General features: G+C 43.4%; 2 protein-coding genes across 6 annotated transcripts in view; both read right to left on the reverse strand.

Moving 5' to 3' along the window:
• Positions 1–1,833, reverse strand: part of SGSM3 (small G protein signaling modulator 3) — a 28,111-nt gene extending 26,278 nt beyond the window's left edge. For 3 of the 4 annotated variants that reach the window (XR_006735946.1, XM_045554847.1, XM_045554849.1), the window contains exon 1: positions 1,713–1,833. The gene's annotated coding sequence lies outside the window, so the exon portion shown is untranslated. Of the gene's footprint in view, positions 1–1,334; positions 1,356–1,712 lie in introns of those variants that run through there. The other variant, XM_045554848.1, reaches the window with a different exon arrangement.
• A 2,102-nt stretch (positions 1,834–3,935) lies between these two features.
• ADSL (adenylosuccinate lyase) lies at positions 3,936–20,163 on the reverse strand. Of its 2 annotated transcripts, XM_045554851.1 has the most exons (13): positions 19,953–20,163; positions 17,043–17,246; positions 14,609–14,653; positions 14,040–14,119; positions 11,043–11,214; positions 10,771–10,817; positions 9,629–9,719; positions 9,055–9,124; positions 8,762–8,909; positions 6,977–7,067; positions 6,278–6,367; positions 5,592–5,768; positions 3,936–4,159 (listed from the first exon to the last, which is right to left on the reverse strand). In XM_045554851.1, the coding sequence occupies exons 1-13, from the start codon at positions 20,103–20,105 to the stop codon at positions 4,073–4,075; spliced, it is 1,455 nt and encodes a 484-aa protein (XP_045410807.1). In that variant the 5' UTR covers positions 20,106–20,163; the 3' UTR covers positions 3,936–4,072. The 2 variants fall into 2 exon arrangements, 1 of the variants encoding a protein (XP_045410807.1); XR_006735947.1 differs by lacking the exon at positions 3,936–4,159 and having other exon boundaries at positions 5,680–5,768; positions 6,130–6,367; positions 19,953–20,134.
• Between the last annotated feature and the right edge of the window lie 279 nt (positions 20,164–20,442).

The raw sequence follows: 20,442 nt of genomic DNA on the forward strand, positions 1-20,442 counted from the left end.
AGGTGTTCTTACATCCACTCTAGGCACAGAAAGATGGCTGTGTAATAAAAGTGACGATTATCTCCCAAGTTCTTTTCTCAATATTTCACCATAATGTCAGGTTCATTTCTGTGAGGTCCTACCCCAGTTCACTTTTCTGTCATCCTGACGAGTTCCCCAATTCACTTAAGGAATGTTAAATATATATTTTTATATTGAAGCAATTTTTTTGTCTACAGCCTCTTGATGTTCTGGTCATGGGCCATGTTCATATATTAGCCATATCTGACCAACAGAAATACCTCACCCTCTCTTTCCTCTTCCTCAGACCATGCTTAAAAAGGGATAGGGTGTTGTGCGAGGTGGTTCATGCCTGTAATCCTAGCACTCTGGGAGGACGAGGCTGGAGGATTACTTGAGGCCAGGAGTTTGAGACCAGCCTCAGCAAGAATGAGATCCCCCAGCCACACTACTAAAAATAATTAGCTGAAGTTCCAGCTACTGGGAGGCTGAGGCAGGAGGATCACTTGAGCCCAGGAGTTTGAGGTTGCAGAGAGCTATGATGACGCCACTCGCTCTAGCCCAGGGGACAGAGTGAGACCCTGTCTTTAAAAAAAAGGGATAGGGAAGAGGACTAAAGGGATATTTAGTAATGAAAAAGCTATATTTACTTAGGATTATCAAAAGACAGGAAAGTTATCTCCCTTTATTTAGAATCAATTACAAATTAATCAGAGAACAGAAATGACTATATAAAACAAAGACATAACTCTGTCCTTTAGCATGCAGATGGAATTGGAAGTAAAAGAGGTGAACGAGAAAAGTGGAAAATACACGTACCTACAAACTTAGTCACAAACATCATAACAGCTACAAGTAAACAAGTCAAAGTTGAAAACTCAGTTTTTGTAAATCAGAATCTGATTAGGAACTTGAATTTACCAAGAAAGAATAAGATAGGGCAAAGAATATTCCAGGACATCGCTAAACATCCCACCAAAAAGAATACAAAAAAGAACCAGCAACCCACCACAAATGTGCCTCAGGAGACTGGAAGATACCATAATCATCCAGGCACTGAAAAAAAAATCCTCATTTTTTCCGCAAATAAAAAGTAACCTGAACCAGCCAATTAAGTATAATTTTCAAAACTCTAATCCTAAACCACACTGGGTGATTCTGGGTAGAGTATGCCTCAATTTCCCCAATGCTAAAATACAAACACCTTTCCCAGTGTCCCGAGTCTCAGCCTGAATCTGAGCCCGTGTTCTGAACCCGGATCTGAATCCTCAGTGTACGCCACGAGCTAAATCTGAGGAAGCGTTTGCAGCTGTAAATGCGCCTGAAGTACCCACCCGTAAAGGGGGGGAAATGTCCCCGGCATTAAGCGCAATTCCCGTAAAATCGCTCCCAGCTGCCAGAGGGGTGGATTCTGGCTCGCGCCCCTGGCACCGAAGCGCTGCCTCCGCGACGCCGTGCGACCTCGAGCAGCCCCCGCCCGAGCCCGGCCGCGGCGGGGCGCGCAGGGCCGAGCGACCGCCCCAGCCCCGCAGGCCCAGCGCCCCGCGCACCCGGGCCCCCGCCCCAGCCGCGGCGCGAGCCAGGTCAGCCCGGCCTGAGGCGCGTCTATCAGTCCGACCACGGCCGCCCGCGGCCCCCACCGGCCCGAGAGGAACGTATAGGCACAAGGCCCGCAGGCCCCAGCGAGTCTCCGCGACGCGACGCGCACTCACCTGCCCCGCGTGCCACCTCAGCGCCAATCCCAGGTCGTGCTAGCGGCACCTCAGCTCTCACCCGTCAGCCCTCGGCGGTGCCTCTGCGCACGCGCAGCCGGGCTGAGCGGGGCGGCCGCGGCGCATTCTGGGGGCTGTAGTCCTCCGCGCTGCGTGGCACCACCCCACGAGCCGGCTTTCCGAGCCCCGGTCCCACCGCCAGGGGGCGCGGGCGCGGGCACAGGTGACCTGCGAAACCCGTTTTTAGCCTAGCGGTATCTAGCCTACAAGATACAACAAAAGGTGATTCCTCAATGATGTCCTTGCTGTACAGTTTACAAAGCACTTTGGCATGTTTTCCACAACACTTATGTGCTGAAAGCAGGGTGAATTTTATTATTTGCATTTATTTTACAGAAGAGGACCTGGCCAAAATAGTGAGAGCTATTAAGTGGCAGAGTAGAGATTTGAACCCACTTTCTGAGGTCAAGTTCATTTTTCTTCCCAATCACAGCACTGCCTCTAATTCTTTTAAAAAATGAAATATTGCCATAAGGCAATAAATTTCTGCCTTTTAATGTGGTGACATTCCTTTTTTCTCATCTCACAATTTGCAAGGACTATAGTTTTTGAATCTATCTCTATGGGAAAATACGATTCCTTGAGAATAGTAAGATAAGCTGAGGTGTAAAAATTTGATGGCTGATTAGTGCTAATTTCAGCACAGACCCTTTAGGTTTTTGCAATAAATAATTACTATTTCATTTTTGCCTACTTTTCCAACAGACAATAGGGACTGACAGAGTTGTCAATGCTGTTGCCAAATAAAGCTTCCAGCCCTTCCCTGGCACTCCAGTCGGACATTTGGCAGAGATCAATACCAGGTAGATCTAAAGGCCACAGCAAATACTTCCCTTTTGAGGAATGGTAGACTTGCTAACAATTATATGAAACTTTCTTTTTTATAAATGCTGTGTAAGAACTCTATGTACAGTTTAAGCCTCCATTAGACAACAGAAGAGAGAAAGAAAAAGGTCAAATTGTTAAAAGTTTCCTAGTATAGATAGCACCCAAGGCAAGGTCATTCTCAATTCTGGCAATGCCAAATGGGTGCATATGGAGCCAGGTGGACTGAAGTAATTCAGCCAAGCACCATGTAGGTAGGAAAAGCAGCATCTGCATCATGATGGAGTGAATATGAAATGCTTCACTAACTAAAAAGAGAAGTAGTGTGTTTCTTGTAATTGAAAAGTTGTATCATCTCAAGAGGACCTTTTCTCCCTGTAACTTGCAGAACTCTGCATGTGTTCAAAGGCTGAATTATGTCCTACTTACTGAGGAGCCACTCTCACCACTTTGTAGTACATTCTGCTTCCCCCACTGGAGCCATAAGCTCTAGGAGGGCATCTTGCTCACCACTGTATTCCCAGTACAAAAATATCTGTTCAGGTATAAAACCTGGATCAGAAATAAAGTATTTTGTAAATACTTGTTTCCTCCAGGCTATCACAAAGGAAATGCAAAGTATAAATACATTATTTTACACTTTTTTTGTCTTGGAAACGAAAAAGAGTACCTTAGCTATTTAATGAATCATGGGTCAAATAGTTAGAAGGAAGATATTGAATATTCCCAACACAAACAAATAATGTTTGAGGTGATGGATATGCTAATTACCCTGATCTAATCACTATACATGTATCAAAGCATCGCTCTGTACCCCATGAATATATACAATTATTCTTTATCATTAAAAAAAACCCACATAACAAGGAGTAGACTGTCAGATGCCTTGATGCAATCAATATATCCAACTACCATTTCCCCAACACACATGTCTTAACAAAAGATAAAATGAGGTCGGGCACAACTTGAACTGAGGAAACCCGATGATCACATCAGGGTTTTCTTTTTTTGTATTTTAGTATTGTAGCTCCAAATTTCATTACTTATTCTAGCCAACTATAACTGAAATAAAGGTATCCAACTTTGCTGAATCCGAGTTGTTTTTCTAGACCTAGATCAAATTCACCTTTGGGAGAGGACCAAGAATTTGCACTGCACAATCAAGTGAACATGTGAAAGGGACTAGATTGAGACAGCTGGAAAACGTGCCTTGAAAGAACAGAGAGCAGGTATGAGCTACATTTATTGTGCAAGTCTGTGCTGCTGTAAACAACAGAGTCAACTACAGTGCATTCCGTTTCTGCATTGTTAACCTTGAGAAATGTGAAAACCACCACAGGAAGAAGAAAATGCTGTATTAATGTAAGGCAACAATTCTTAAAGTAAAAATGAGACACCAGAGTAACACTTTTTCACACCTCAGCAACCAAGGTGACAAAACCAACAATGATTTTTTGTTTAATTCTTTTCCGACTCTACAGACATAATTCTGCTTTCACCTTCATCACTTTTTCATATGGTTTTAACAGGGGAAACACTTCCTCTTCTAAGAATCTCTGTACCTGTTCCAAAGAGGAAAGCAAACATAAGACAAAAGAAAATGTTAAGATGTGAGTGGAGAATAGCTTTTTCAATGTCAACTGATATCACTGAGACCTAATTTGATAAAGGTTTTACTCCATCATTGAGCGTGTGTTTTCCTCAATTGCCTGCTAGAAATCTCTCCCTAGACACAGGCGATTCAACCCACATGCCCGCCATCCTTCCCCACAAACCACCCCCGCCTGTCTTCTCTCAGTTGGTCCCACCATTTCCACCCAAGCTATTAATAAAATCACCATAGCTTCTCCCCTCTCTCCTTTCCAGCCCTATTCAACCAGCCACCAAGAGATTACCCTCGTCTCTTCCCCTTCTATCCACCACCACTGCCTTTGCTCAAAGCCCTCATAATCTATTGCTTGGGTCATTACAGTAGCCCCTTCATTGGTCTCTCTACCTCCAAGTTTTAAGTCTTTAAAGTCCAACTTTTATATAACACCTGAGTGATTTGAACATAAAGGACAAACTCCTGCCCTCGGCTTCAAATCCAGTTACTACATCTGGGGCACTTGCTACTCTAGCAACACTTAACTGATTGTAGTCGCTTCACATGTTAGAGGTTTATGTAGTCTGCTATCTCCTTCCAGCTGGCCTTCCCAGGCTAACTCCTACTTGTCAGCTCCAGACATGGTGTCTTCCAGGAAGTCTTTCCCAACTTCTACTACATTCTGCCTTAAAAGGGATATCTCCTTCTTTGGGACCCCCAACCCCCAAAAGATGTACTTCCCTCAATCCCTGCATGTACTGCTTGGTGTAATAATGACATATTTACAAACCTTTACCATTAAGTTTTGAGTTCCATGAAGACAAAAATTATCTATTCATCTTTAAATCCCCAGAATTAAACACAATACTTGAACACACAGAGCACCTAGTACGTACTGAGAAAATGTTTTTGAATTAACGTTTCTAGTCTTTTCCAAAAGGTCAGCAGGAAAAATGACAAAACACTTACTGAGCATCTACTATGCAGCAAGCACGATGCTAGGCGTTTTAACCCTCACAAGAACCCTATGAGATGTATTATTTCTATGCTGTCAGACAGTAAATGCCAGAAGCCAGGATTGAACCCAGATCTACCCGACAAACCTACGTCTTTGTCCATTACAACATATTCTCGAGACCAAAAGAGAAGCCCAAGAAATCCACATGGGGAAATACTTAAGGCAGCTCAAAACAGTCAAATCTTCACATTTTAGCCAGCAAGCTTCTCTGATTTCCATTCATTCTTTTTATTTTTCAGGACATCTAAGGCAATCTGATTTCCTTCTAACTAGCCCTGTTCCCATCATAAAATAGAAACATCAAAGACAGTATGCCAAGCTCCGCAGCCCAGCAGTGTGAAAACAGGGCATCTAGGGAAGAACCCCCAGAAAAGTTCTGATGGATGCTTACCTGCTGGGATGCACGACCAGTGAAAGAAGAAGGATCCAGTAAATGGTCCAAGTGGGAATGAATGGGACTAAAATAGGCATCAGCCTTGATCCGCTCTATGAGGTCATTGTCACCCCCTTCCTGCTTAACCACAGCAGCTGCCTGCTGGGAGAGCACTCTGATTCTCTCATGGCAATCCTGGGAAGACAGTGAAGCGGGGTCAGTTCACTCCTAACAAGGCATATGAACATGCTTAAAAAGTCATCAGATACTTCACATCCATGCTGGTACACAACACTCCTCTAGGCTAAAGTGGCTCCCTTTAGTCTGAGTCCACTAAGATCTCAACTCTCTGACCACATCTTCGGATGAACCAGAAGTGAGTGCCCACCTTGCCCTGGGCTCTTCTTTAAAGCCTTATGAACCTTTTGCTCTTGCTTCCTGCTCTCTTCCCATCACTTCCTATGGAATTTCAGACCTCATTCCTTCACTAAGAGTGGACTTTTTCTACAAGAGATTAAGTGATTGACTTTTAATAAACTGAGTTCACCACAATCACCTTCCAGAGATAGCAGAGCATGGTCACTGCTCTGTACCAACACTGTGACTGAAGGTAACACCTTCCTTCATCCTTTCTTCTTCAGAGAGGTGAGAGCAGGACCGAAGGTGCACTCTCAATTTATCCAGGAGCATGAGGGGTTACAAACCTGGCGGCTACCCCCAGCTTTGACCATGGCCATGATGATATTCTCTGTGGCCATGAAAGGCAGCTCTTGCCGAATACGCCGTTCAATTACCTAGAAGAAAAGATGAAATGAATGGCCAATCAAGATGCCTCAGGGTTACAAAGGCATACATACAGCAGGACACCAACTATCTCAAGCAAAATGCAGGGATACAAACTACAATATTTATGGAGAGAGTAATGGGTTGTTTTTATTCTATATGGTACTTCTCAGTTTTCTTATTAATTTGGAGATTTATTTTAAAAAAAAAAGTATTGATTTAAGTAAAAAAGTTGTTTCAGAGGAATGATTCCTAAAACCAAAATGTGTTACATTTCAGTGACCAGTCTTAAGAGCTGAGTATATTATGGAATGAACAAATCTGCTAAGGACTTAAAAACAGGCAAATGGAGCCATTACTGTGCCTAGTCACACCAGAGTAGATGATTCGTGCTGGTAGATAGTTCAAGGCAATTCAAAGTACTACTTTTTCCTTCTTCTATAAATGTGTCTATGAATTCCATGGAGCTCGTTCCCTAGAGCTTATGTCATGAACTCGACGATATGCTAAGTTGGGATGAACTATTAGACCAGAATACAGCTCCCACAACACACTCCAGAGCACTCCTCTTCCCACATTCCAACCCTTCCCTAATAATTTACTTTTTTGAGGCCTCTTACTTTGGGGTACACCACCAATCCTTCAGAAATGTTCTGCAGCGTATTCAATATAGTATCTGCAGTAAGAAATGCCTCAGCCAAACAGATACGTCTAGAAAACAAACAGCCATTCAGTTATCTCTTTAAACACATAATTTCAGTGAAAAGCAGGGTGTGTCCCAAGAGGCCGCCCTATTGATCTCTCATACCATATGTGCTCGAGACAATTTCCTTCAATCTCATGACTCCAAATACCCCCATGTCCTCATGACCCTCAAATCTATCACCTCCAGTCCAGACCACTTGCCCAGGCACCATACCTTATAGCTGAGAGCTCCAACTGGTTGACCCATAGGCACCTCAAACCCCAAAATGAATTTAGCCACTTTCTCATTGCCTCCCACTTACCATGGCAAACCTGCTCTTTCTCTCCCTTGTAGCTCCTGCCTCAGTAAATGGCACTAGCACCCCAGTCACTGGGTTCTTTATACTCACTCCAGTCAACCACCGAGGCTGGCCAATCTGCATTTGACTCTGTATCTATGTCCTTCCTCTCCATTTACATGGGCACTATACCAGTGGGACTTAGGACTCTTAAAGTAGCCTCCTAACTTGTTCTGACCTGATCCATGTCCCCTTACAGCTGATTTCTAGAAAGTGTTGCCAGGGTGTTTTAGCAGGCTATCTCTCATTGGTCACCCCTTGCTAAAAGGTTCTCAATGCCTGACTTATTCTGAATGAGTTCACATGACTTGTTTCCATAGATAAACCCAGGATTATGCATAGATCCTAGAGAGCTGGTTTTAACTACACAAACTTACCCACTCAAGAAATCTCAGTACAATGTGAGAGTAATGTGAATCTGCTTTAAATGATTATATACATAAAGCAGAAAACCATGTGCAAGCTGATACCTTATTTATAGTTACACATGACTTCTGACTCACCTCACAATTATCAAGATGTCACTGTGCCATATATCACATGTGACATCTATTTGCCTTCAGGATAATAGTTAAACTTTCCTCTCCAGGGCCTGTAAGACCCTTTATAGATGGGCTACCACCTGTGATCATGATCTGTCCCATACTGACTTCCTTCCCCAGCACTACACAATAATTAGTAACTCCCTCAAGTGTTTTTTTCCCTACCTGTGTGCCTTTATACATGCTCCCAATTTTGTCTTTAAAAGAGGCCTGTATTTCTTTTTTGTTTGTTTTCTGTTTTGAGACAGAGTCTCTGTTGCCCAGGCTGGACTGCAGTGGCTTCATCATAGCTCACAGCAACCTGAAACTCCTGGGCTCGAGCAATCCTCCTGCTTCAGCCTCTTGAGTTGCTGGGACTACAGGGGCATACCATCACGCCAGGCTAATTTTTTCTATTTTTAGTTGCCCAGCTAATTTTTTTCCCCCTATTTTTAGTAGAGACGGGGTCTCCCTCTTGCTCAGGCTGGTCTCCAACTCCTGAGCTCAAGCAGTCTTCCTGCCTTGGACTCCCAGAGTGCTAGGATTACAGGCGTGAGCCACCGTACCCGGCCTTAAGGCCTGTATTTAAGGCATCACCCCTACTGTGACACTTTCTGATTCCTCAAACACTACTCCCACTTTGTTCCCACAGTACCCTTTACATACTTCAATCGTAACACGTATCACATTGTTCTTTTATGTTTTTGCCTCCCTGCTGGACTCTAGGCTCCTTGAGGACAAGGAGGGAATGTAGAGATGTTCAAAAACGTCCTTTTGCTTCTGGGCTCTTCCTTTAGTTCTCTTCCCAACTTGCTTTATGTGACATCCCTGTGCCACTAACCGGTTGGCACTATCATCCAGCGTGCGTTCAAACCACTGCACAGATGCTGTCTGCAGTGGGTTCATGACAAGGGTCATCAGGTGACGGGCAAGGCTGCAGCACCGTTCTGAGCGCATGGGGTTCCGCTTGTACGGCATCGCACTCGAACCTGCCACGTAAAAGGACAAGATGCAAAGGCAGAAAGACTTCAGAGGAGAGCAAGTGTGCAACATACCGCTGGGTGAGCTGTCAGCACATGTCCACAAGGCTCTCCAACAGCTCTGCGGTGCTCAAGATCTCTATATAACACTCACCAATCTGCTGTTTTTCAAAGGGTTCCTCCATCTCCTTGAGGTTTGCCAGGAGGCGTATGTCAGTGCAAATCTGTGGGAAGCAGGGAACAAGCGTCATCCCACCCTGTCAGTGTGCACGGGAGTCTGGGAGCAGCAACTAGGGCGATGAAGATGAGCTCTTCAGGTGTTCTGTCACTGAGCTAATGACCAGCACGACCTCCCCAAGAGCTCCTGCAGAGTATCTTACTCTGACTGCTCTCCACTCCCAAAGAGCTAGGATGACAAATTCAAGGAGCACAGAAACACTTTTGTGAAACGCTCCTTATGACATCATGGAAAGATAATGGCAAGATTAACTTTAATATGTCATTGAACAAGATGGACATTTTACAGTCCTTGGAGAAACTTTAAAGAGAATGCCAAAACTAGTCTTCCCTTAAACATACCTTAATTTAAGGGCTCCATTTACAGGGCCCCAAATTGTAAAACTGAATTATGATACCTCGAGAAAGACAAGTAAAATTCTGACACTGATTCAGTCTTTCTGTGGTGCCCAAAACTCCCATTCCCCACCCGACAAGCTACCACCACTCACCTTGTGCACTGATGCCCCCAAACTAGCCAGCACAGACAGAACCTCAATATCCACTTTTCGAGTATAGGTCTGCCCCGTGATGATGAAACGCCTGGAAATAAACAGAAAATAGATCAAAGCTGGGCATGGTGGCACATGCCTGTAGTCTCACCTACTTGGGAGGCTGAGGTGTTCAAATCCCTACTGGACAACATAGAGAGACTATGTTTAAAAAAAAAAAAATTAGCTGAACAACTAAAAATATACATAGAAAAATTAGCTGGGCATGTTGGCCCCTGCCTGTAGTCCCAGCTACTCGGGAGGCTGAGGCAGGAGGATCACTTAAGCCCAGGAGTTTGAGGTTGCTGTGAGCTAGGCTGACGCCACGGCACTCTAGCCTGGGCAAGAGTGAGACTCTGTCTCACAAGAAAAAAAAAAAATTAGTTAGGCATGGTAATACACACCCCTATTTGGTAGGCTGAGGTGGGAGGACCCCTTAAGCCCAGGAGTTTGAGGTTACAATGAGCTATGATTAGGCGAATGCACTCTAGCCTGGGCAACAGAGTGAGATTTTGTCTCGAAAAAAATAAAATTAAATTCAAAAACTGTACACAAAATGTGGCTCTGTCAAACAAGCAAAAGCAGGTCCTAAGCAAAGCCCTGGTCTTATTGGCACACTATATCACATTGAACCCAGAGGACCTGACTGGTAGGTAATTTGCTCCTGGAACAAACTAGTCTTCCAACCTTTTTTACCAATACTCAGGAAGCTGTCCTGACTTGAGGAAGAAACATGGTCAGGTATGCCCATGTCCCGCCAGAGCTTGATAGAAATGCCTGGGAGAAGGAACCATTGTGGAGCATGGGGCCCCCCACGGAAATGGGTCAGATTTAGTCTAATCCATTGGAGGCCTCAGTAAAGAAATAAAAACAAAAACAGCTACAACATGGGTAAAGGTACTCTAAAGAAATCAGAATTAAATAATTTTTTTCTTATAGATTATAAGAAAATAGAATCCAGACTATGAGAAAATAAAACTCAAGCCAGAGAGAGAAGGAAATGGGTAGAAAAACAGAGGAAGAAAAAGTCAAAAAAGTTAAGGTACAATCTAGAGCCCTTCATCAGCTTAACAGGGAGCCCAACACTTGTCCCATTTACCTACCTCTTAAATCCTGCCTTTTCTGTCACCATCTTGTCAAGCTGTTCTACCTTTCAAGAAAAAAGACACATCCGTACAGAAATCCACGTATCCAGGATGAGATTATCTCAACCTGCCATCCTGCCAAGGTCTCAGCCCTCCAACCTCCTTCTAATCCAAAGCCCACCACGACACCCCATTCTGGATCAGTCTCTATTATCATACTGGAGGTCAGCTTTTTCTCTTGGGCTCCCCATTGCTGAATTTCAGTATCCCTCAGGTCACTTTCGGAATACCTTTTGGTCATCTCCCTCAAAGAGCTGCAAGAAGCTGGCCTGAGTGCCAGTGGTACCCTTCACACCGCGGAAGCGCAGGTCATCTCGGACACGCTTCAAGTTCTCGAGATCAATGCAAAGATCTTGAATCCAAAGACAGCAACGTTTCCCAACTGTGGTCAGCTGAGCAGGCCTGAAAATAACCCAATGATAACACAAAGTCGTCTGAGACCAAGGCCTTACTTCATCAAAGCTTCATTGCTTCTTTTAATAACCACTATTACTCACTGTAGGGGGAACAATTAAAGTAAAAGTTGGAGGGCCAGGTGTGGTGGTTCATGCCTATAATCCCAGCACTATAGAAGGCTGAGGTGGGAGGATTGTGGTTCGTGCCTATAATCCCAGCACTATAGAAGGCTGAGGCGGGAGGATTGCCTGAGCTCAAGAGTTGGAGACCAGTCTGGGCAACACAGCAAAACCTTGTCTCTACAAAAAAATTTTGAAAAATTAGCTGGGCATGGTGGTACATGCCTGTAGTCCCAGCTACTCAGGAGACTGAGGCAGGAGGATCACTTGAGCCCAGCAGTATGAGGCTGCAGTGAGCTACGATAATGCCACTGCACTCCAGCCCAGGGTGACAGAGTGAGACTCTGTCTCAAACAAAAAAAAGAGAATAAAAGTGGGAGAAACTAGTAAAGACAAAACAAGAGCTAAAAAGTTTGAGCAAATAATAGTTAAGGAGATTCAATGTCATTTATAAACATTCAAAGACTGTAAATCTAAAGGGCTATTAGCATAGTTCTTTATCAAGAGGCAATGTAAAATAAGGGCAGAGACAATGTCCATTTTGTTCATAGCTATATCCCCAGACAATGGTAGGAAATATATTGGATATTCATGTAACATTTGCCAAGTACTTAATACGTTCTTGCTGTTGGAAACACAACAGTGAACAAAACAGATGAAGTTCCTATCCAATGGAGCTTACATTGTAGTGTAAACAAGTAAAGAAAAAAACAAGATAATTGTTGATATTTTAAATGCTAAAAGAAGAAAATAAGGATCACAATGGAGAAGGCTACTCTAGATTGGTGGCAGAGGAAGGCCTCTGTGAGGAGCCAAGATCCAGTGAGCAGCCAGTCATGCTATGGAGAAGCCCAAAACACACATAACCAAAGGACTCTAACATTACAGCTAATGGCTTTGTTTCTAGTGTGATGTCTTAATCCACTGAAGGTCTGTTTCTGAACATAAAACATAATTATGAATAAACTACAATAATGTCCAAGTTTTAACTAGCCCACTCCAAATGGAATTTCTTTCCTTTTAGGCTAATGATACTGACAGCAACATCGATGCACACCAATAGGAATGTCTACAGTAGACACATCACAAGCTATAGTATATCCTCAGATTCATCTCATTGTTTTCCTTGTTAACTCCTGCTAATAGATTTGCATGGGCTTGTTCACAGCAGCATTATTCATAATAGCCACAGGGTGGAAATAACCCAACTGTCTGTCCATCAACCAGTGAATGAATGGGTAGACAAAAATGTGGCACAGCGGTACAATGGGAATGTCATTCAACCATAAAAAGAAGTGAAGTTCTGACACATACTACAACATGGATAAATATTGAAAACATCATGCTAAGTGAAAGAAGCCAGACACAAAAGGTCACACATTGTACAAGATTCTATTTATATGAAATGTATAGAATAGGCAACTCCATGGGACAAAAAATAGATTAGTGGTTGCCAAGGGCTGGGGAAAGGGGGAATAGGAGTGACTGCTAATACGAGTGACTGCTAATGGGTATGGGGTTTCTTTTTAGGATGACAGAAATATTCTGAAATTATATAATAGTGGTAATGATAGCATAACTCTGTAAATATACTAAAAATCACCAAAATGTACACTTTAAAATGGTCAATTTTATGTTATGTGAATTGTATCTCAGCAAAGCATTTTTTTAATTGCATGGACTGACCATTTTCAGAGTTCCTAACATCTGCTGACTGTGGCGGCCAATACCTTTCCTTATGCTAACCCCAGAGGAATATCAGAATGCTCCTGCTTTCCCTGGGCACTCTCCCAGAGGCAGGAGAGACAGAGGAGCTGCAATACAGATGATGCTAGATGTGTAGGGAGCCAGCAGAAGGCAACACTTTTCATAGTCAAGCCAGAGATGCTGAGCATTAACTCCTTCACATGAACAAGTTCTTCAGGTTTCTGCTACCAATAAACATAAGCCTCCTGAGTGCCTGGGACTACAGGCACGAGGAACAACATTTGGCTAGTTTTTCTATTTTTAGTAGAGACAGGGTCTCACTCTTGCTCAGGCTGGTCTTGAACTCCTGACTTCAAAGAATCCTCCCGCTTCAGCCTCCCAGAGTGCTAAGATAACAAGCGTGAGCCACTGTGCCCAGCCATCACTGGCTTTTTAAAAGGGCTTTACTCAGTAATTATAAAAAATACTTGCATATTTTAAAAGTCAAAAATACAAAAACTAGAAAAAAATTACTCTATTATCTCATAAACCGAGAGTTATCAATATTTACATTGTAATATACTTTTATCCAATCTTTGTGCAATTTATAAGCTCTTTTCCCCTGTAACATTAACTTAAGCACATTTCCACGCTATTGTCTCATGAGCATCATTCTAATGGTTGCATATTATTGCAACTTATGGATATGCTATACCTGATTTAATTATTCTCTTATTTTTGGACATTTAGATTGTTTCCAATGCTTATTATCATAAGAAATTATTTTTAAGGCTCTTTATACATATTTCCAAATGTTTCCCAGATGAACTGTTAGATTTACTCTCTCACCAGTAAGGCTTTTAAGGTGGATATCAGACTCGTTCCTTATAAGCACCCCAAGTTATAAGTTATATTTTAATATCCTCCACCTCAAGGTTACCATGGAAAAGGGAGAACTGAAGAAGTAACTGGAAGCCATATGCATATAAACAAGCCCAACTCCCAAGAAGTAATCTTATCACTTACTGGAAATGTGTGAAACCTAACGTGGGTAGATCAGCTCGTTCCTTAGCAAAGTTGGCAAGCCGAGAGATCACTCTGGCAAGCTGTAAGAAAGATCATGTGGTAGAAAGAGGGTGAATTCAGGTTGAGTTCATTACATAATAGGAACTAAACTTTTAAATAATTTTATATAAAATTAGACCTCTAGCTCATGAAAGGCAGCAGTCATTTCTTTTCATCTTTGTATCCTGAAGTGCCCTGTAGAGTTCATAGCAACCAACATCTGAAAACTGAGTTGACTACCTAAAAAGTTATTTTAAGACCACTGCAGAAAACCAGGACAAAATCATAATCCTGACCGACATGTTACAGCAACATGCTTTTGCTTCCTTCATTCAAAAGGCTATGCTTTAAAAAGCCTTCACTTACAGTGTTTTAAAGAGGCAATTAGTTCTACAGATTAGCAACAGGGTCATTCACCTGAGAAAATGATAATCTATGTAGATTTATACTAGTTGATTTAGTCATAATTGGTATGCATCTGCTATCACAGGGAATCTAAGGTTGGTCAGAAATGTCTGCCCACTCCTTACCTTTGGCAAAAGCAGGTCAAGTGCATTTCTAAGAATAATCAGGTCCTACAAAGTAAAATGCAATGGTGTCATATTAAAGAGCTTTGGTCACACAATATTGTGTAACACTTTTTGGCCATATCATGGCTGGGTGTCTGAGCTAGCAACCTATCTTATCATTAGCAACCCACTATGCACACCTGAAGATGCTAACGTTAAGTTGTTCTTTTCTGATTACTGTTTCAAAAGCACACCAACTTAGAAAGCAGTACTACTGGGATCTATAAGAAACAAAACCTTTATACTCGTAAAGCCCAACGTATCTGGTATCTAAAACAACCAGTAAATGTGCAAGTCAACAAGGTTTATACTTTCCCAGAGAGAAGTGGTTAAGTCTCTGAGCACATTCCATTGGTTCCTCCCCCTTTTTCTTACCTATAGTTGCTAATAAGGCAAGGCATAACCCAGAACATCAAGGTTTAGGAAACTTAAAGCTGCTACTGAGGAAGAGAAGAGATGTATGTATTTCAGGCAACTCCAACATGTGCTTGTAGAAAACAGTAATTGCTGAGCTCAACTATACACTGAGTATTTTTTTTTTTTTTTTTTGAGACAGAGTGTCACTCTGTTGCCCGGGCTAGAGTGAGTGCCATGGCGTCAGCCTAGCTCACAGCAACCTCAAACTCCTGGGCTCAGGTGATCCTTCTGCCTCAGCCTCCCGAGTAGCTGGGACTACATGCATGCGCCACCATGCCCGGCTAATTTTTTTTTTTTTTTTGTATATATTTTAGTTGTTTGGCTAACTTCTTTCTATTTTTAGTAGAGACGGGGTCTCGCTCTTGCTCAGGCTGGTCTCGAACTCCTGAGCTCAAACGATCCGCCCGCCTCGGCCTCCCAGAGTGCTAGGATTACAGGCGTGACCCACCACGCCCGGCCTACACTGATACACTGAGTACTTTTTAAAAGGATTTTCCAAATAAGATTGTTGTTCTCTTCCAATTATCTTACCAATTATACAACGATGCCTTTAATTACGTACCACTTAAGACTAAAAAGTATTTGGGACAACTTAACTTCTGGCCCCATGAGTACACTGTAATTAAGGGCACAAATTTTGGAGTCATCCTTCCCGATGTTGTATCCTTTCCAGCTGTGTGATCTTGGGCCATTTCTTTAACCTCTCTTTACATTTCCTCATCTGCAAAAATGAAGATAATAAAGCCAGACCCCAAAGACCATATATTCTATGACTCCATTTATAAGACATCTCGGCCGGGCGTAGTGGCTCACGCCTATAATCTTAGCACTCTGGGAGGCTGAGGTGGGCGGATCGTTTTGAGCTCAGGAGTTCGATACCAGCCTGAGCAAGAGCAAGACCCCCGTCTCTACTAAAAATAGAAAGAAATTAGCTGGACAACAAAAAATATATAGAAAAAAATTAGCCGGGCATGGTGGCGCAAGCCTGTAGTCCCAGCTATTCAGGAGGCTGAGGCATAAGGATTGCTTGAGCCCAGGAGTTTGAGGTTGCTGTGAGCTAGGCTGATGCCACGGCACTCTAGCCTGGGCAACAGAGTAAGACTCTGTCTCCAAAAAAAGAAATCTCTAGAAAAGGCAAAACTACAGAGACAGAAAGCAGGTTAGTGGTTGTCTGAGCCTGGAGGCAGGAGTGGGGGCAGACTGCAAACAAGCATGGGAGAACTTCCTAGGGTGAGGGGTATACTCTAAAACTGGAGTATGGTGAAGGTTGAACAATTCCATACATTTACTAAAACTCACCGAACTGTACATTTAAAATGGATACATTTCACTGAGTTACAAAACTTAATAAGACTATTTAAAAACAGAGATAATAGCATCTATCTCTTATGGTTTTACTGCAGAATAAATGAAGTAATACATACAAAGTGCTCACAATAGTACCTGGCACCTAGTAAACTTTCAGGAAAATGTTTGCTGTTACTTTTCCATGTTTGACTATAAAACACTTTTGTTAATTAAAAGTTTCATTTAACAATTACAATGCAACCTGTGAGCTATGATACATACTCTAGCCCAAGCAACAGAGCAAGACCCTGTTAAAACAAAACAAAAGACCAATCATAATGCAATCCTCTTTTCTTTTTAGAAGCCACGATGAAGAGTTATAAAGGATGTTGGAAAGAAAAGCCCTTTGGAAAATTATTAATACCTCAGCCCCTAAAACGCTTAAGACCTCAGCTTATGTCCAGCATACCAATGCATAAGCAATATCTGTAGATCTTATTTTACAGAGGTCACTAGGTCTTTATAGTTTAGACTGGAAGGATACTAAAAGCAGAAAATTCCTGAGTGTTTTCAGCCAGGATACCCCTAAAAATAAAGATCTACGAAGTCACTTCCTAAACGGGATATCATATGAAATTTATAAGCACATTATAAAGATTGAGTCCTAAGTATAAACAATATGGGTTCCTACTGTATTATCTCCAACATAGCAGGAGGTGGCACCAAGATGAATAATGCCTGCAGCTTTTGGACAGCAGTGGCCAAATGTGTGCACATGAGCCATCACATCGTGTCGTAATTGTTTCTCTTCTTCAGCTGCCATCTTGAAGTCGATGTTGTCCAGGTTTGATTCCATCTCTTGGATTTGTTCATCTGTGATAGGCAAACCCAAAGTCTGCAGAATAGGCAAAATAAGATTAAATACCCTCAATATCACTATTGTTTGAACTGAAGTGACACCAAGAAAAACCTGGTTCATGTTAGCATTTATGCCCTACCTCCCAATTCTTAAATTAAAATTTAGGTGGCACAGCCTGTAGTCCCAAGACGCTGAGGTGGGAGGATCACTTGAGCCCAGGAATTCAAGGCTGCAGTGAGCTATGACAGCACCACTGGGCTCCAGCCTAGGACAGAGTGAGATCCTGTCTCAGGAGAAAAGCCCCCCCCCCCCACCTCCCAAGGGCAACCAAGCTAAAAGTGGGGGCAGGGGGTTGGTGGGGTGGCCTTTTCAATGAATCATGATAAATTACATCCTAAGTAAACACCAATACATAAAACAACAATACAATCCTGCTCTTGACCGCTCCCTCTGCCCCATATCTCTGCTTAGCTCACTCCTCCTTCACTCGTTTTGGGCTCAAACGTCATCTTCTCAGAGAGGTCTTCCCTGACTTCAATGTAAAATAGCTTTCTATGTCACTGATCTGATCTATCTCTTTAGCCTGGTTAAATTAAACTACTTCACACTACCTGACATTTTTACATATTTATTAGCCTAGCCTTTCCCTCTAGAATGTATACATAAAGGGAGAGCCTTGTTATATTTACTGCTTAATCCTTAGTGCTTGCCACGCAGGTAACCATAGTGTGGCAGCTTTACATTTTACTCAGATGGATTTACTCAGAGAAACCAAAATTTAAAAAGTTCTGTTAAGTAGTTTTGTCAGCAAATTCAGTGCAACTGAAAGCAATTCCAGGTAATACTGATAAGAAAAGAAACACATCAACATCTTAAATTCATCTATCACTGGAAAAATTAGGCTGGCAAAAAATACGTAGCTCAGAATCCTGGATCCAAGGAATGAATACATGCAGTGGTGCACTTGAAACTCACAAGGCCTGACTCGGGAGGATCTTGTATCTTAGACCTGTTATTGTCCAACATTCAGTTTCTCAGTTGCACTAGTCACATTTCAGAAGCCACCTGTGGCAGAACTGCCTGGAACCTTTACAGCAGAAATGATATATCAGGGCTCCTCCCAAAGCAAAGCAGCAGGGGGCAACGTGGCCATATTACTTCCTTCCCCCAAGCAATTTATCTTCTCAAAATTCATACTTTCCTTATAGCTGATTTTCTGCATTCCTCCTAATCTCTCATTCTCCAATTTTTTTTAACTACTAAGTTACATAATTTATGCTAATTTTGACACCCCGATAACCCAAACCCAAAATTGTATGCATTTCAGACAATGTGCAGACCAAACAGAGGAAAGAACACATACTCAGACTCTACATTCCAATTCCAGCTTGCAGCCATTTACTACCTATGGTGACTCTAGCAAAATCTTTCTGATTTCCCCTAATCTATAGCATGGAGTATCAAATGAAATGGAATACAGTATATACTAGGACATCACAAACCACAACACATGATTAAGGTCTATCTACTACTATCGTTATCTGAGCCAACAGTTCATAGTAAATTTCTCTATGCCTCCAGTCTCTCATCTATAAAATAGGTACAATAATAGCTCTTACCCTACAGGGTTGTTTTGAGGATTAATGAGCAATTATATGTTAAGTCTTAAAACAGTGCTGGGGCTTGGGACTGTTCAAGTCTTAGATAACACTAGGTCTAAGATATAAGATCCTCCAGAGTCAGGCCTTGCGAGTTTCAAGTTCACCACTGCATATAACTACATAATTGTCTGCTGTTATTATACCGTACCGCTGACGTTTTTGGAGCACAGTGATGGGGGCTGGGCAGGGAATCTAGGATGAAAGTTTCCCGTTTGGGGAGTTTCATTGTACCATGGTCCCAGGCACCACTCAGATTGTTTCCATTTTTACTATGCCATTTGAGAGGACACTGCCAAATTGCTTGTTGTGGCACTTTCCTCTGAAACTTGAGAAGAAACATAGCTCTTTAGATCATCTTCAGTTTCCTTCCACTCCTCTGGGAAGGCCCCTCTGACGTTAATTTCTGAAACCGTTCGCCCAAGTAGCTCTATGTGCAGCCCTCATGAGAGAAACCATAAACCCCTGTCCAGATTCTCCCTCCTCAGAAGCAAAGTGTAGCCGAATGAGGCAAAAACAGTGGCCTTGAAAACACCCATTCCAGCCCTATCTGTAACTCACAGCGCTGCAAAAGACAAAGCGGCTAAGCACTCAGCCCAGAATCTGGACTGAATGCAGGTTCAAATCCCAGTTCAGCTCTTAATATCTGGGTGGCCTAAGGCACTCTGCAGGATTGGTGTTCTTCCCTGCCATGTGGGAAAACCCCACCAAGCTTGCAAGGTCTTTATGGATTAAACGAGAAAAGATGTGTGAAATCAGCACAATGTCACGTTAACAAGCCCTCGGTATCTGTGGTTAGCAGTATACTCGTGCAGAATGGCCAAGATGAATTAATTCCCTGAAACGACAGACTGCATTTGTCTCAGCCTCCGGCGTGTCTCGAACCCTCCAGAACTAAAAACACGTGAGGCAACAGGTGTCGGCTCCCGGGCCTCCTACCCTTGCCTTCCTGGGGCCGCAGCTCCTCAGAACAGTGAACACCGGCCGAAAACAGCCGGCTAAGCCCAGCCCGGCTCGGAGCCCGGCACGTGCTGGGACGAGCCCGCCTCTCCCCGCCCGGCCCCTCCGCCCCGGGGCCCGTTACCTGCTCAGCCTCCGCCAGCCACAGCCAGAGCAGCCGCCATGTTCGGAATTTGTACCTGTCGCTAAACACGAAGCACATCTCCGGGCTGGCGTAGCGGGAGGCAAGCGGGGAGCGGTAGCTATCGGGCCCGCCATGGTCACCGCCAGCAGCCATGCCGAAGCCGCGACCCGGCCGGAGCGGACCGGACGAGCAAGAGCGGAAGCGGAAGCCTGGAGGCCGGAATGGGGCGGGACTTCCTCCACTTAGTCCCGCCCCTGGGGGGCTCCGAGCCTGGACTGCGTCTGGTCGCAGAGAGGTGCGGTAGCTGTCTGCTGCCAGACACGTCCTTAGCGCTCCCCAAGTTACTTAACCGCTCTGCGCCTTAGTTTTTCCATGAGGAAATGCGGATGCAGTATTAGAGCGATGTTTGGAGCACATAGGAGGCCCTGTTCGTGTTTGCTGTTATTGTTACGGTGGCCTGCCCCACCCATCTCCGACGGCCTGACGCGCA

Source organism: Lemur catta, chromosome 6, assembly GCF_020740605.2.
Source record: "Lemur catta isolate mLemCat1 chromosome 6, mLemCat1.pri, whole genome shotgun sequence".
Classification (NCBI taxonomy): domain Eukaryota; kingdom Metazoa; phylum Chordata; class Mammalia; order Primates; family Lemuridae; genus Lemur; species Lemur catta.